Consider the following 16,017-nt stretch of genomic DNA (forward strand, 5'->3'; position numbering starts at 1 on the left):
GCAGCCCTGCCTCCGTCTGCAGAGGCCCTGCCGCCCGCGCCTCCGCTCATGACAAGCACTGGCCTGGTGACTCCGGCTGAGTCAGTGTCGGGGGTGGGGGTGAGCCTCTGCCCTGGGAGGACACCGAGGGGCCAGGCTCAAAGCACATTGCGGTGGTGGAGTCTCCAGAAGCCCCCCAGGAGCCCCTTGGGTGCCGAGCTGGCTCTCTGCACCCCCAGGTCTCAAGCTTGGCCCTGCCGCACCCCTCGCGTGGCTCTGGAGGTGCCGAGCATCCGAGGTGCCGAGAAATGGCAATGCTTGAGGGCGGTGGGAGGGCTGGGGACGTCCCGGTAGAGGCCAGCCCACGTCGGGCCCCGAGGAGCTGCCCTGCTCCCTGACCGCCCGGCATCCTGGGGCGGGAGGGCCACTGGGACGGCTGCCCCCGTATCCAGCACAGGAGGCCTGAGTATCTGCTGGGTGTCCCCGATGCCGCGGGGCTGCGGAAAATGCAGAGCAGCAGACAGGCCGGGGGTGGAGGCACCCGCGTTCCACGACAGAGCTGGGTGGCGGCCCCTGAGCCTGCGGAGCGATGTGGCTCAAAATGAAACAAGCATCACTTCTTTTCCTGTTGAAGAGAAACCGCCTCAGCCAGCCCGCGGGCTTGGGGGGCCCCCTTGCCCCCCAGACGGCCATGGGGCAGGCGGGGTTTCATCAGGAATTCCCCCACTCCCCGTGTCCCCTCCTCCGCCGTCCGGGCTGGCGCCCCGGAGGTGCTGGGGAAGGTTCAGGGGTGCTGCCTGGACGGGAGGCTGTGGTGCCTGGGAGCCCCTGCCGGGCCCCGGAGAGGTGAGCGTGCTCCCAGATGCCCGCGCTCGTCGTCCCCACGGTGGGCATCCCTGCCGGCAGCAGGTCCGGCCTGAAACTCGGGGCTGGCCTCCCGGGCTGGCCTGGGGTCTCTGCGTGAGAGTGAGGGGTGCTGGGCGTCCGGGGGAGAGCTGGCTCTGGCGCTGGGAGGGGAGCACCCCGCCCTCCCAGCCCCTTCTTCACCCGCGGGTGGGACAACGGGCTGCTCGAGTCCCCAGGCTCTCAGAGGGCAGGGCGGCCACCGGGGCTGTTCCCCAGACTTGAGCTTTGCCTCGAGGATGCTCTGATTTCAGGCGGGGGCGGGGGCAGGAGCGGGAGGTGCACAGGCTACCGTCCGCCAGCGGGCCCTGTGTTTGGGGATCTCCGCTTTGCAGAGGCCGCGGCGGTGACGGCGTCGCACGCAGGTTCAATGGTGCTCGTGGTAAAGAATCCGCCTGCCAGTGCAGGAGACGCAGGTTTGGTTCCTGCATCAGGAAGATCCCCTGGAGAAGGAAATGGCAGCCCACTCCAGTATTCTGGCCCAGGAATCCCCATGCACAGAGGAACCTGGCAGGCTACAGTCCTCGGGGTCTTCAAGAGTCGGACAGACTGAGGGGCTGAGCACAGCCTCAGCTGCCCCGTGGCCCCCTCCCTATGGCCCCCCGCCCCGCTTCTGTGCCTCCTCCCGGGGATTCCGGCAGGCCTGGGGGTTCGGGTTTGGCCCCTCCCTGGACTCCCCCCGGGGCAGCTCCTGTCTGGCCGCTGAGCAGGAGGAATGACCCCAGGGTGGGCGGGGGGCCCTGTTACTGAGGTCACCTGGATCCTCGTCGTCCCCAGCCATCTCCGGGGTGGGCCCCAGCTGGTGGCTCTGTGGCCTGTGCCGTGGGGTGGGCACCTTGCTGGGCAGATGGAGAAATGGTGCCCGGGTAGGAGCCTGGCCCTGGGCGGGGTCTCCGAATGCCATGGCCGCCATCCAGTCATTGCCAGCCCTGACCCTAAACGCCCCCAACCCCCAACTTCACCAAGGGCTCTGGGGACAGGCCCGCCTGCTGGGCTGACCTAGGGATTGGTCCGTCTGGGGTCACCTGGCTGAAGAACCGGCCGAGCCCCGAGGTCCAGGAGGCCCTGGAGTCATGGGGGCAGGGGACAGGAGGGTGGCGAGCTGGCATTTCGGGAGCCAGCCTTCAGGGCACCTGCAGTGTGCAGGAGGGGTGGGGGGTGGTATCCGTGCAGCATGACCCGTTATTCCAAGGCTCTGAGCAGCCTGTGTGGTGGTCTTAGCACCCTGGCAGAGGGGGCGTCTTGCAGCCAGGGGCCTGGGCCAGAGCTGCAGGGCTCCGCTGTGGTCTGGCCCCAGCATCCTGGGGATCTGGCCAGGTGTGTTCCCTGCGCCGGCGAGCCCGGCTCCCCGAGCCATGGAAAGTTAGGGTGAACGGGGCTCTGGTACTCAGCCGGAGCAGTGCTCCCTCCAGCTTCAGCATGCCCCTCAGCCCCTAGGGTGCCCCCAAGGAGTGCCCTCCATGGGTGCCTGTCCGGGTGCTGCAGGAACTGGGGGGAAGCTGGCGCAGACACGCCGGGTTGGTGCTCTTGCTTGGCCTGGCATGCAGGCTGGACCCCAGCCCCCTGGGACTGTGAGCTTCCGGGGGTGGGGCTGGGGGGCAGCCTCCTGCCAAGACCCTGGCCCGAGCGCCCCACCTAGGGCCCTGGCACTGTTAGCCTGAGCTCTCTTGTGGACCTGGAGGTCCAGGTGCCGGCTGGCCAGCCCCGGGAGCCCCGTCTGCCCCACCCCTGCCTCCCGCTTGTGCTCCCCACTTCCACCATGGCGGCCGGGCTCCAGCCGCACCTGCCACCACTGGGCCCAACCGCAGTACCCCCAGACTGGGCCAGTGTGCCAGCGAGGGCGGGCCCACCACTTCCCCTTCCTCCCCTGCCCCTGGCCAGCCCCGGCCAGCTCAGGACCGCCGTCAGAACCCCGAAGCGTCTTCCCTTTGTCACTCGTGGCAGAAGCCACCCAGGGTCAGCATCTGCCGCCTCGGGGGGCAGGGCAAGTGGTGCCTTGGGTGGTGGTGCTGATGGTGGTGATGCTGGCCTCAGTGGTGGTGGTGAGGCCGATGGAGGCGATGAGGCTGGAGCTTCCGTCCACCGAGTCCGCAGCGGCCCCTCTGGGCCCTGGCGCAGCCTTGACACCGGTGCAGTCGTGCTGTCTGCTCCTCACTCAGCAGCGTCCTGCTGGCCCCTCAGCGTCCACTCTGCCTGCCCTCTCCTCCCCCTCCCCCAGGTGTCACAGAGGCTGGGAAGGGCAGTGCCAGGAAGCAGCAGCTGGCAGCCGCCTGCCTTCCACGCGGCCTGCTAGGGTGGAGCCCTGTCGGGTGTCGGGGGTGTCTGAGTGGTGGGCGAGGGGTGAAGGAGACGCGTGTCTTGGATCACTGTGTCCCCGCGCCTGTCTCCTCCGGGGTCTGGAGGGTCGGGGCTGCCCTGGGCTCTGGTGTGGCCCCTGACGTCGATGGCCTCCTGGGCCTGGGACCCTTCTGGCCGGTGGGGAGGCCCCTCCCTAGGGCCCCTGAGGCCGCCTGCCTGCTGGGCTCGGCCCTCTTCTGAGGCCCCGAGGTGGAGGCCGAGGTGACCCGTGTCCTCCACGCTGGAGCTGAGGTTTGGGGCGTTGTTGGGGAAGGGGCCATGTTACCCCAGAGCAGCCGCAGTCCAGGCCACCTGAGCCCCGGGGCGGAGGCCATGGGCTGGTCGTGTTTCCTGGCCCACCCTCTGCAGGCCCCTGGCTCGGACTGGAACCCTGCCCTGCAGGGGCTCTCTGCACAGCAGGTGCGCCCACTTATAGAAGGGACACTGCCCCCGTTCCTGAGAGCCTCATCCCCGTGGGGCCTGTGGACCTTCCTGCCTCCCTGCCCCCCGCCTCCCCCAAACCCCGGCGCGCCGTGGTCCTGCCACAGGCCCCACGGCTGCCACTTCTGCCTCCCGCGGGTGCCAGGGGAAGCAGTCCTTCCGGAAGGCGGGGGCTGGGGGTGGGCGTCCCAGGAAGCTCCAGAGGGCCTGCCAGCTCCCCGCCAAGGGTTTCGGTTCCGGGGGGCTGGGGGAGGGTGGTCCTCAGGCAGGGGTGGGGGAGCGGACACCCGTGCTCAGAGCCTGGCTTGGTTCTGGTCGGGTCGGGGGCTGGCTCCCTGGGGCTCTTCTCGCCCGCCCCACCCCGTGCCCGTCTGTTTCTGCCCCCTGCCCAGTTCCTGCCCGGGGCCCCTCCCCACGCTCCCTTGCCTCTGCTGGGCTTCCTGCTTGGCCGGGCCTGGTGCCCTCCTGGCCCCCAGGATATGCGGCCTGGGCTCTGGACCCCAGCTTGGGGCCTGCTCGGACCCTGCCCTGCTGGGCCCTGCAGGTTTGGGAGAGTGGTGGAGCCCCCCAGCTCTGCTTTCCGAGGGTTGGGGGTCTGCTGGCCGCGAGGCTGTGAGGCTCGCCTTGGGCTGGCATTTCCTGTCGCCTCCCCCGCCTTCCCTGGCAGAGGCCGGAAGGGAGTTGGTGGGGGTTCCCCGGCTTCCTTCTGGAGGGCCCGGGCGGGGAGGGAGGCAGGAGGGTCCTGGAGGGCTTTCTGGAGGAGGGAGCCCATGCAGTTGGGGGCTGTCAGCTGGGGGAATGCCCCCCGGCCCCCAGAGGGAGCCCAGGGCCTCCTGCTCGGCCATGCCCGAGCTTGCATACAGCTCCCACGGGGAGCTCACCACCTCAAGAAGTGGCCTGTGCCTGTACCGTGGGAACAGTTTCTGACTTTGCTGAGTGTGACCTTGCACCCCTGCCCCGGGGCCCTGTGGGCACTGCTGTGCTCTGGACGCTGAGCCTTCTGGGCATTTCGTCTCTGCCCCGTGGCATCCGTTTCTGGCCCTCAGATGTTTGCGTTTAGCATCAGTTTTATGGCCTGAAACGCTTTCTGTGCCAAGAAGGAGGTCGGTCCCTCACTCTGCCAGGCAGGCCTTCCTGACCCGAACCTGGCAGCTCTTCTGTCCCTTTGCCCGGGTCGGAGCTGCCTGCCTCTTCTTGGAGGTCCCTGTGTACTCCCAGGCCCAGGCCTCCTTCCGAGGCCTGGTTTCACGGATTGCTGCTGGTCCGCAGGGGCTGGGAGGGTGTCAGCGGAGGGCGGTCCTGGGCCCGGCCCAGGTTCTGGGCAGGGAGATTCGGAAGTTGGGCTTTGTCCCTCCCCCGGAGTGGCCTGGGTCCTCGTGGGTGGGAGGGTTGGGCGTCAGCAGCTCCCAGGGTGGGGTCTGGGCCTGAGCCTTGAGCCCTGCAGCCCAGGATCAGATAGGCATGTAGTGACCGCTGGTGGCAAGGCCCCTGCAAGTCCAAAGTGTGACTTCAAGAAGAGCCCTTATCGTAGCCACTGCTTATCAGAGGGTGGGACACGTACTGGCCCGGAAGAAACAGGCTCCGTACACGTGGAGCAGGGGGTGTTCAGGCACTTTTCTTTCTAATGTTCCCTGCCTGGCCAGACTCCAGGAGACTCTAGAAGACTCCAGAAGATACACCCAGGGCATTGTCACCCGGGCTCCAGGAAAGTGTCCACTGTGGGCGTTGTGTGTCAACAGGAAGGGCCCTAAGTGGGAGTCTGGGGGCCTTGGGGGTTGCCGAGGTGGGCCTGGGCTGGGGTGGCCCCTCCCCGGGGCCGGAGCCCCCTGGCCTGGAGCGGTTGGTGTACACGTGAGCCTGGGAGCCTGCCTGGGGAACCAGGCCCTCCCTTCACATCTGGGGGGTGGGCTGTACCCAGGACCGCTGCTCCCCCGTCTCCTCTTTCTCCCAGTGCCCCCCTTCCTGGTGCCAGGCTCTCCTGCCCAGTTTTCCACCGCCTGGCTCCCCCTCCTCGCGGTTCTCATACTTGGGGTGCCGCCTGGCAGCTGGCAGCCAAACAGGCCACTTCCCTCCTTCCTTCCGGCCAGAGCTTTCTCCTGCCTCTCCCGCCCCTTCCTGCCAGGGAGCAGCAAACAAACAAACAAGCCAGCGGCTCAGGCCCGGCAGGCCCAGCTCACACCCGCAAGTGTCTGCAGCTGTGGGAGTGGGGAGCTCTGCGGCCCTGCCCCGCGGGCATGGCCGGCCAGCAGCAGGGGACCCCCCGACCCTGCCGTCTGCACTCCGCCCCTTACGGGCAGCCACCTCTGAGAAGCCCCTTTGTCTTCTCCTCCAGTCTGAAGCTCTCCATATCCCCAGGCTGGCCAAGTGGAGGTGGGGAAACTGCAGGAACCCCGGGGTGATGTCTCCCTCTTGGCTTCAGACCCCCGTCTCGTTTCCAGAGGAGAACAGTGGGCGGCTCCCCTCAGGAGGCCAGGCCCTCGGGCTTCTTGATGTGGAGGTCGGAACGCTCACGTGATCTGTGGCCCCAGCGGTAGCTGCTATGCTTTCTGGGGACCATGCCTGCAAAATGGATGTTGTAATGTCCATCTTGCTCCCCCCGCCCCCGTCCCCCAGAGGTCAGAAAGGTGCTTCTTGGGACTCAGTGATGGGGAGGGGCCTGTGGTAGCCTGCACCTTGCAGCGTGGGCTGAGGCAGGGTTTCTCACGCAGGGAGGGGGTGGCGAGGGCTGGTGAAGTGGGCATCCCAGGGGCCGTGGGGAAAGAGCAGTGACCGTGGGCCTGGGGGCAGCTGCAGGTTTGGGGGAGCGTGCCTGCTGCGCGTTTGCTTGTCTGTCACAGGTGGGTGGACAAGGTCACGGGCCTTCACTGAGGTCAAGGGCGGGCAGCCAGACCTCGTGTCTGCTTCCCTTCCTGCAGCCTGCCTGCTCTCGCCAACCCCTGGGGAAGATCTCTGGACACACAGGTTGCAGGCATCGTCTTGTGGGTCGTGTGTGAAAGTCGCTCTGTCGTGTCCAACTCTCTGCGACCCCATGGACTGTACAGTCCGTGGAATTCTCCAGGCCAGGATACTGGAGTGGGTAGTGAAGTCGTTCAGTCGTGTCCGACTCTGCAACCCCATGGACTGTAGCCTACCAGGCTCCTGTGTCCATGGGATTTTCCTGGCAGTAGTACTGGAGTGGATTGCCATTTCCTTCTCCAGGGGAATCTTCCCAACCCAGGGATCGAACCCAGGTCTCCCTCATTGTAGACAGATGCTTTACTGCCTGAGCCACCAGGGAAGTCCTGCTGGAGTGGGTAGCCTATCCCTTATCCAGGGGATCTTCCCGACCCGGAAATCAAACCCAGGTCTCCTGCATTGTGGGCAGATTCTTTACCAGCTGAGCCACAAGGGAAGCCCAGGAATACTGGAGTAGGTAACCTTTCCCTTCTCCAGGGGATCTTCCCGACCCAGGAATGGAAGCGGGATCTCCCGCATTGCAGGTGGATTCTTGACCAGCTGAGCTGTCAGAGAAGCCCCCAGATGTGGGTGCCGGAAGCTTAATGGCTCATAGGGCTGGACTGCATTTCCCATCTATGCCAGTAGGTGCCGCCATCTGGACCTGGACTCCATAAGCTCTTACTTTCAGTGAAACGGTTTATGCTCCTTTCTGTGAATGGCAAGGGTTTTTGATGAGGCTGTCTTGCTGGTGCAGTGGCAGATGGGCCCCTACTCCTTGGCGTGGAATTCAAGGCCCCCTTGTCATGCCCCTCCTCCCTCAGAGGGCAAGTGAGGGACGGGGTGCCCAGCAAGCTGGGGGCTGCGGGAAGGAAATGGGTAAGAGCTCCCAGAGAAGGGGGTCCTCAGGGTTGGCAGAGCCTCCTGTGTGCCTGGGGGGAGGACCACCCCACTCTGTGGGCTGCCCAGCACCTCCATGGACAAGTTCAGAAGGCCCTGGGTGAGAGCTCGGCTCTGGCCAAAGTCAGGCCTGCCTGGCCGTGCCTGGAGGTGGTAGTGTCCTGCAGCGTGACCCCAGGACTGTTGGTACTGGTGACCGATGTGGGGGGAGGACTTGGGGGCAATGCCCAGACAAGGCTTCTTCCTGCTCTGAGCCTGGCGCTCTGGGCACGGCTGCTCTCAGGTTCGGGCACGCGAATCCTCCTGGGGTTGTTGGGTGGTCCACGCAGAGTGTCCCCCCAACCTGGGAGTGCCTGGAGAGGGTCACTGCATTGCACCCCTGGCCTGCTCGACTTGCCAGAAGCTTGTGTGATCACCACAGGCCTGGCTGGAAGACCCAGAGACCAATTTTCAGATGGGAAGGCTGAGGCCCGGGTGGCGTGGGGGGTGGGGTCCTGGTGTGCTCAGGGGACCCTGCCAGACAGAGGCAGGGTTTGCTGTGGCATGCAGCTCTGGCTCCAGCGGCCTTGTTTGGGCCTCTCTGAGTTCCCGTGGTCTGCTCAGGCCCTCGGGCGGCAGTTTCACCCCGGAGAGCCTCCCTCCTGTGGAAGCTTCTCGCTGAGCCCTCGGGGTGGGGAAGGGAGGCCCAATTAGTGCTTGACGGGACTTGGAAAACCCTGGGATGAAAGACTGGCGTGTGGGAGGTCTGGGTCTCTCACTGCAGCCTCTGTAGGCTGCCTGTGTCCAGGCCTGGCGCACGCCAGGGCCCCTCCACCAGGCCCACTAGGAAGCTCCCCGCCCCCGGGCCACAGGCCACCAGGCCCCGGGCACACAGGAAGTGTACCTCTCCAGGGCCCCATGTGTTAGAGGGCCTGGGGGTGTGGTGTCTCGGCCACCGCTGCTTGGGTCCCTGAGCAGGCCTGTGCAGTGTGCTGGGCCCACCGTGCGTGGGCAGTTGGAAGCACGCGGGGCCTCGGAAGTTCCCCGTCTGTAAAATGGGGTCAGGGGACCTGCCGTTTACCTCGCAACTTCACTCGCTCATCCACACTAAGGACATGGACTGTTTCTGCTGCACAGTGGGTGTGGTGGAAACGTCAGCTTTCACCTTGACCCCTTGAGTAGATGGGAAGAGAGGCTGGCAACTCCAGACCACCGGGCATTCCAGGTGGATGGGCTTGGGGTGCTGCGGGTTCGAGGGGCAGCCATCTGGCCTCCCTGCCCGGGTAGGCTGTCAGCCTGCCCTTCCTACGTCTGCCTCGGGCCCAGCCTGAACCTCAGAGTTGGGCCAGGTGGGGCTGGTGCCCGGAGGGGAGCTCCGGGCGTGCCTGGCCTGGCCTCCCTGGCGGGTGGGGCCCTGCCCAGGGCCGTCCCTTGCCATTCACAACCTGGCGTGGTCGCCGTGGCCCAGAGGGTAGCGGGTCGCCGTTGTGGGCTCCTGACCGGCCTCCTGTGGCTTCTTGTCTTGCAGACTTCTCCACGCAGGTGAACTCCTCCTCCCTCAGCTCCCCCACAGCGCGCAGCTCTATGGCCGCCCCCTCGCTGCACCCCTCCCTGGGGCCCAGCATCGGCTCCTCGCTCGGCTCTCCGGGACAGCTGCACTCACCCATCAGCACCCTCAGCTCGCCCATCAACGGCATGGGCCCGCCCTTCTCGGTCATCAGTTCCCCCATGGGCCCGCACTCCATGTCGGTGCCCACCACACCCACCCTGGGCTTTGGCACCGGCAGCCCCCAGGTAAGTGCGGGGAGGGGCCTGGACCAGGGATTGGGGCCTGGGCCAGGGGCAGGGCCTGGACTAAGGGGCGGGGCCTGGGCCAGGGGCGGGGCCTGGACTAAGGGGCGGGGCCTGGACTAAGGGGCGGGGCCTGGGCCAGGGGCGGGGCCCGGACCGGGGGCGGGGCCCGGACCAGGGGGCAGGGGCTGACTTTACCTGCACCTTCTATGTTGGCTCAGATAGTAAAACGGCTGTCTATAATGCGGGAGACCTGGGTTCGATCCCTGGGTCGGGAAGATTCCCTGGAGAAGGAAATGGCAACCCACTCCAGTACTCTTGCCTAGAAAATCCCCTGGACGGGGGAGCCTAGTGCAGGCTACTGTCTGTGGGGTCGCAAAGAGTCAGGCGCTCCTGAGCGACTTCACTTTCAGTTTCTATGGCCCCTGGGAAGCAGGTGCCATCACTTAAACCTTCTGTCTCTGGAAGCCGTCTCAGAGATGACCTCCTGGGCTTGGTGGTCTCCATGGTCCAGTTTGCTCAGATACTTCTCGGAACAGTCTGTCTTTTGGGGTTGTGTCCAGATCAGGAGGCAGCTGGCACCTGGCAGAGCCAGCTCTTGTCTGGGGGACCCCTGAGGCCTGGTCCACCACCCACCTCCACCAACCCGCCCAATGTGGGTGCTTCTTGTCTGAACCCCGACAGAGCTGCCCGGGGTGCCCAGGGCCCCAGCTGCTCATCTTGTCTCCTGGCTCTGATGGTCTCCTGGTGGGATTTTTTGCTGAATGCCTGGGAGTTCTGCTTGAATCCCAAGGGTTCTCCTTGTTTCTGGGGCTCAGACTGTCCTTCCTGACAGAGCTGAGTTCCCCTTTGCTGCGTGTCATTCATGTCTGGGATCAGCTGTCATCTTTGTGGAGGAAGGTCCCGGAAGAGAAAGGCCAACCCCACAGAGGGAGGCCCCCCATAAAGGAAGGCACCCCCACCCCAGTAGAGGAGGCCCCCATAGAGGGAGGCTCCCCATAGAGAGAGGCCTCCCATAGAGAAAGCACTGCCCCCATAGAGGGAGGTCCCTTGTAGAGGAGGGCCCACCAGTAGACGAAGGCACCCGCATCCCAGTAGAGGAGGCCCCCCATAGAGGAAAGCCCCTCCCATCAAGGAGGCCCCAGTAGAGGAGGCCCCTGTGGATGAAGGCCTGTCCATCAAGGAGGCCCCAGTAGAGGAGGGCCCTATGACAGGAGCTCTGGGAGCTGTCTCCCTGAGGGGGGCAGGACAGCCGTCTCGAGAGGGACTCCAGCACAGGCCCCCCTGCCCAGAGACGTGTGGCTAACGGTGTCAGCGTGTCCTGCGGGCTCCCTGCTGCTCGGGAGCGGCCCTGCCTCCAGGACTCTCCACTCCTGGCATGCCTTTGAGGTCTGGAGCCTGCCCCCTGCCTGTCGGCTGGGCCTGTCCGGAGCTGGTCTCGGTGGAGCACCCCTCTGGCTCTTCCAGGCCCCTCATCAGCCCCTTTGTTCCTGGGGAGCCCGTGCTCCCTTGTGTCCCCTGGCCTTCCAGAAACAGACAGAAGGCTGGAGGGTTGGTGCGAGGGGTCCCAGCTTCCCAGGCCTTCCAGAAACAGACAGAAGGCTGGAGGGTTGGCGTGAGGGGTCCCAGCTTCCCGGGCCTGGCCGTGTTCTTTGGAGCGTAACCAGCACACCCCGATCCTCGCTGGCTGCAGGGTGCCTGCTGCTCAGCGAGAGGCAGACGAGGCCCGGCCTGCACCTGTGCCCTGGGAACCGGGCCAGAGGCAGCACCTGCTGGCTCTCAGGCCTGCGAAGCTCCTTGCTGCCCCCTGGCCTGGTACCGGCCCTGCACGCCTCCAGGGCTCCTGTGCGGAGGAGCCTGGGTGCGAGTCTGGAGTGGGGGCTCTGCGGGGTAGGGCCCGAGGGTGTCAGTGATGCCCCCAAGCCTTGGGGTTAGCCTGTCTGGGGGGCCGGTGCTGGGGGGTGCAGTGATGCCCCCAAGCCTTGGGGTTAGCCTGTCTGGGGGGGGCGGTGCTGGGGGGTGCGGTGATGCCCCCAAGCCTTGGGGTTAGCCTGTCTGGGGGGGCGGTGCTGGGGGGTGCGGTGATGTCCCCCAAGCCTTGGGGTTAGCCTGTCTGGGGGGGCGGTGCTGGGGGGTGCAGTGATGCCCCCCAAGCCTTGGGGTTAGCCTGTCTGGGGGGGGCGGTGCTGGGGGGTGCGGTGATGCCCCCCAAGCCTTGGGGTTAGCCTGTCTGGGGGGGTGGTGCTGGGGGGTGCAGTGATGCCCCCAAGCCTTGGGGTTAGCCTGTCTGGGGGGGCGGTGCTGGGGGGTGCGGTGATGCCCCCCAAGCCTTGGGGTTAGCCTGTCTGGGGGGGCGGTGCTGAGGGGTGCGGTGATGCCCCCCAAGCCTTGGGGTTAGCCTGTCTGGGGGGGCGGTGCTGGGGGGTGCGGTGATGCCCCCCAAGCCTTGGGGTTAGCCTGTCTGGGGGGGCGGTGCTGGGGGGTGCGGTGATGCCCCCCAAGCCTTGGGGTTAGCCTGTCTGGGGGGGCGGTGCTGGGGGGTGCGGTGATGCCCCCCAAGCCTTGGGGTTAGCCTGTCTGGGGGGGCGGTGCTGGGGGTGGGGGTTCGTGGCCTTGTCTGTCCCCTTCTGCTGCCGCCGGCACACAGCGAGCTCCCGGCACGCGATGGGCGCTTTGAGTGCAGGTGCTTGTGAGCGAGGAGCCGCAGGTCCCGAGCCTGATGCCGGGGCTCAGGGAGTGGAGGGGGCGGGTGTGTCCCTGGACGTTCACCGCGACCCACTGCTCAGCTGTCCGCCTGTCCTTCTGTAGGTCAGTCGGGCCGCAGGTGGTTTAGCCGTGGTCCGAGCCCTGGGATCAGCCTCTGGCCACCATTCCTGGGAAGGCCTCAGTCCCCACCACCCTGCCCCCCATAACTCCTTCCCCGGGAGCCAAGTTCAGCTTCTAAGCTTCAGCAGTTTGTCTTAAAAACTTGGGGTTCCCCATATTCATGGAAGTGTGGGTGGAGTTCGGGGGGGCATCCCCCCACCTCCGCCTCAAAACCACAACCGCGGAGTCATGGGGCCGGAACCAGTGAGGTGGTCTGACTCCTGCTGCTGGCGGGGATGGCCCCTGACTCGACCGCGCCCTGCAGGGAAGTGGATGCGGGCGGTGCTGGGGGCTCTGGGCAGAACTGGGCCGGGCCGCGGGCACCGTGGGCTGAGCTGCCCCTCCTCTCCCCTGGTTCAGGGGCTCCATCAGCCCAGGGGATGTTCCCCACCTCGGCCCAGAGCTCACCTGCAGTGCTGGGCATGTATGGGCACCTTGGCGCCCTGGCCTCGCCACCCTGATGAGCCTCCCTGGGCAGGACCCGCGTGGGCCCTGCCTGTCCTTGCTGTGGGCACCGCGGCCGTGAAGCTACGTCCACCAGGCCACGTGTAGGGGTTTGCCCCCAGCCTCGATGGGTAGGCAGAGGCCGGTGGGGTCCAGGGGCCTCCCACCCCATGCTGACGGGGGTGATTGGCCTCACCCGCGAGGGCTGGAAAGGAAGGGTGTGGTGGGCGTGGACGAGGGGCGGCAAGAGACTGGAGATCTGGGGCCCCGATGGAGCCGGGTGGTTATCTCAGTGAGTCCTGAAGGCTCCGCGGAAACTGAGGTGAATGCCAAGGATGTGAAAGGGGAAATGGGATGGGCCCCCACCCTGGGCACTCCGCGGAGCCGCCACTGACGCTGACCGTACCTGAGGGCTCTGTCCCTGGTACTAAGGCCCGCCTCAGGTTATGGAGGGTGGACACCGGTCCCGAGGGCCTGCCTGTGGGGGCCTGGGGGACAGGACAGGTGGCCCCTACCCACCCAGCATGGTTTGGACAGCCACAGAGGAAGTGCCCGAGTTCCTTTCTGGGGTGCCGCCCAGCGGATCCAGCTGTTCAGGGTTGTAGCCGGGCTCCCACAGCCCGCGGGAGGCCTCGGGCCCAGCCTCTGGCCCACACGGTGTCCTCGGGGCCCCTGGGGCCCTCCCTTGGCCTCTGCTGCTGACTGGCCACCCCGGTCTCCTGCCCTTTTCCCAGCAGTCCTTTGGTGTGCCCTTCTCCAAGCACGTGCTTAGCGGTGCCCTCTGGCTGGGAGCTGCCTTCCGTCATCCGCAGCCCAGCCGGCCTGGGGCCGGCCCCGGAGGCCCCGGTGCTCGTGCAGAGGCCGCTTGCTGTGCCCCGAGCTGGCTTCAGGGGCTCTGCTGTCAGCCTGGCCCCCAGATTGCTCTATCATCCCAACGGCGACTTTCGGACGGAGGCACTCCTGTTTCTCTGGTTTTTACACGAGAAGCCTCAGGCCCAGGGCGGTTAGATAGCTCCCCCAAAGTCACTCAGGGAACGGAGGAGGCAGAATCCTCATGGTCAGCTGTGGCCGACCCCCCCACCTCCTGGCAAGCCCCACGGGCTGGGCAGGGGGTGTTCTCCGTGGCCTTGGGTGCCTGGCCGGGTGCTCGGTGGACGGTCTCGCGGCTCTGGGCTGGCCTGTTCCTGGGGCCCTGGACACTCTTTCTGCAGCATGCAGGGAGTCCCTCAGACTCCCAGAGGCCCGAGCTCACACCTGCGTCACCCCTTAAAGCCGTGTGCCCCTGGCTCGCCGCTGCATCCACTCTGGAGGTGGGTGGGCGGCTCTCCCCGCTCACTCAGGGCTTCCCATGGGGCGCAGCCCGATGGCACTCAGCAAATAGCTGGGGCCCCCGCTGAGTTGACCGTCTTCTGGGAGATGCTCCTGAAGCCTGCAGACTGTGCTGGGGGGTGGGGGGTATTCTTGGAGGCAGTGGGGTCCTCTGGACACCCCTCACCTCTCCCCTTGGGTCCTGACAGCCCCACATGGCCGGAGCTGGCCTCCCGGCCTCCCTGCAGCCCCCTGAGTCCCATGGGCTTCAGCGTCCTCAAGGAACCAGGTGGCCACCTGGGCAGGCGAGCCCAGACGTCCAGGGCTGGAAGAGCCCCCGCAGGTGCTCAGCGAGTGCTCTGTGCACGTTGAGCACCAGCTCCTCCTGTCCTGGGAGGAGGGGGATGGGAATCGGGGCCCACAGGGAGGAAAGGGGGTGAGGCTCCCGTGTGCAGGAGGAGCCCAGCCCGGGGAGACCCAGGGGCAGCGCAGCGGCCGCGGTCCGTCCAGAGGAGCTGCAGGACCTGACTTCCGCCTCGGTCAGGGCTTTGCAGAAGTGAGGGTGCTGGGGGGCTGCCAGCTGGCGCCCTGGCGCCTGTGGGGTGCGCTGGCTTGCAGGGTGCGGTGGGAAGCACCCCTGGGCCCTGGGCGCTGAGGGGAGAGCTGGGGTGGGCGCAGCGGAACCAAAACTGCTGTGTCACTGCCGGCAGCTGTTGCCACGGTGACCGGTGAGTTTCCCACGCTTCCTCCTGGCGCAGCGTCAGGATGGCGGGAGGGGCGGAGGGGGTGTGTGTGTGGGTGAGGATGTGTGTGTGTGTGTGTAAGGATTGTGTGTGTGTGTGCGTGATGGTGGGAGGGGCGGAGGATGTGTGTCTGTGTGAGGATGTGTGTGTGTGTGTGTGTGATGGGAGGGGCGGAGGGGGTGTGTGTGTGAGGATGTGTGTGTGTGAGGTGTGTGTGAGGATTTGTGTGTGTGTGATGACAGGATGTGTGTGTGAGAGGTGTGTGTGTGAGGTGTGTGTGTGTGTGTGTGTGTGTGTGAAGATTGTGTGTGTGTGATGGCGGAGGATGTGTTTGTGAGGATTGTGTGTGTGATGGTGGAGGTTGTGTGTGTATGTGTGTGAGGTGAGTGTGTGAGGATTGTGTGTGTGTGTGAGATGGCGGAGGATGTGTGTGTGTGAGGTGTGTGTGTAAGGATTGTGTGTGTGTGTGTGTGTGTGTGTGTGATGGTGGAGGATGTGTGTGTGTGTAGGGGTGCCGTTTCCTCCCTCTCTCCTCGGGTTGCAGGATCCGAGACCGCCACCATGCCGTGTGTGTGTGTGTCCGTGTGTGTGTGTGTGTTTGAGGATTGTGTGTGTGTGTGTGAGGATGTGTGTGAGGCTGTGTGTGTGAGGATTGTGTGTGTGTGTGTGTGTGTGTGTGTGTAGGGGTCCTGTCTCCTCCCTCTCCCCTCCCTCCTCTCTGGGGTCAGGCTTCGGTGTCCATCCATGGGTTGGGGTCCCTAAAGCGCCGGCCACACCAGCGGGTCCCAGAGCTCTGGCTGACCGCTGGGGGCAGCACCCGGGGTGGCAGGCAGTTCTCACTTAGGCGGACGAGGGATAGGGGTGGAAGCCGGGTCCTCCGAGCCTGGGGTTCCGTGGGAGCTGGGGCCCTGGGGGCAGGACGGCCTCCTCTAGCCTGGCCAGGCCGACCGGGTGGACATCCTGCCGGGCTCCGTGGGGCTGGGCCTGTTGGGCCACAGGGCTGGGGGTCAGCGAGGCCCCCTCCGAGCCCCGGTTTCTCTCTCCGTGGAGGGGGGCGTGGCAGCGCCTTCCTTGCCCCGCGGATGCCCTGCAGCGCCTGCCAGGGCCGACCCCGCTTTCCCTCCGCAGCTCAGCTCGCCCATGAACCCCGTGAGCAGCAGCGAGGACATCAAGCCCCCACTGGGCCTCAATGGTGTCCTCAAAGTGCCGGCCCACCCCTCAGGGAACATGGCGTCCTTCACCAAGCACATCTGTGCCATCTGCGGGGACCGCTCCTCAGGTGGGCCTCCGAGGGCTGGGCGGGGTTGCCGGACCCCCCGGAGGGGCGGGGCGGGGGCTGCAGGACCCCCCGGAGGGGCGGGGCGGGGGCTGCAGGACCCCCCGGAGGGGCGGG

The 16,017-nt window shown here is 66.3% G+C and overlaps 1 protein-coding gene across 2 annotated transcripts in view; it reads left to right on the forward strand.

Moving 5' to 3' along the window:
- RXRA (retinoid X receptor alpha) overlaps window positions 1-16,017 on the forward strand; it is a 92,093-nt gene that overhangs the window by 56,164 nt on the left and 19,912 nt on the right. The window contains exons 1-3 of one of the 2 annotated variants that reach the window (XM_055541608.1): window positions 7,106-7,238; window positions 9,002-9,267; window positions 15,753-15,903. In XM_055541608.1, coding sequence (XP_055397583.1) covers window positions 9,058-9,267; window positions 15,753-15,903 — 361 coding nt within the window. In that variant the 5' untranslated portion in view covers window positions 7,106-7,238; window positions 9,002-9,057. Of the gene's footprint in view, window positions 1-7,105; window positions 7,239-9,001; window positions 9,268-15,752; window positions 15,904-16,017 lie in introns of those variants that run through there. The other variant, XM_055541607.1, reaches the window with a different exon arrangement.

The sequence above is a fragment of the Bubalus kerabau genome, chromosome 11 (genome assembly GCF_029407905.1).
Source record: "Bubalus kerabau isolate K-KA32 ecotype Philippines breed swamp buffalo chromosome 11, PCC_UOA_SB_1v2, whole genome shotgun sequence".
NCBI classification, from domain to species: Eukaryota; Metazoa; Chordata; class Mammalia; order Artiodactyla; family Bovidae; genus Bubalus; species Bubalus kerabau.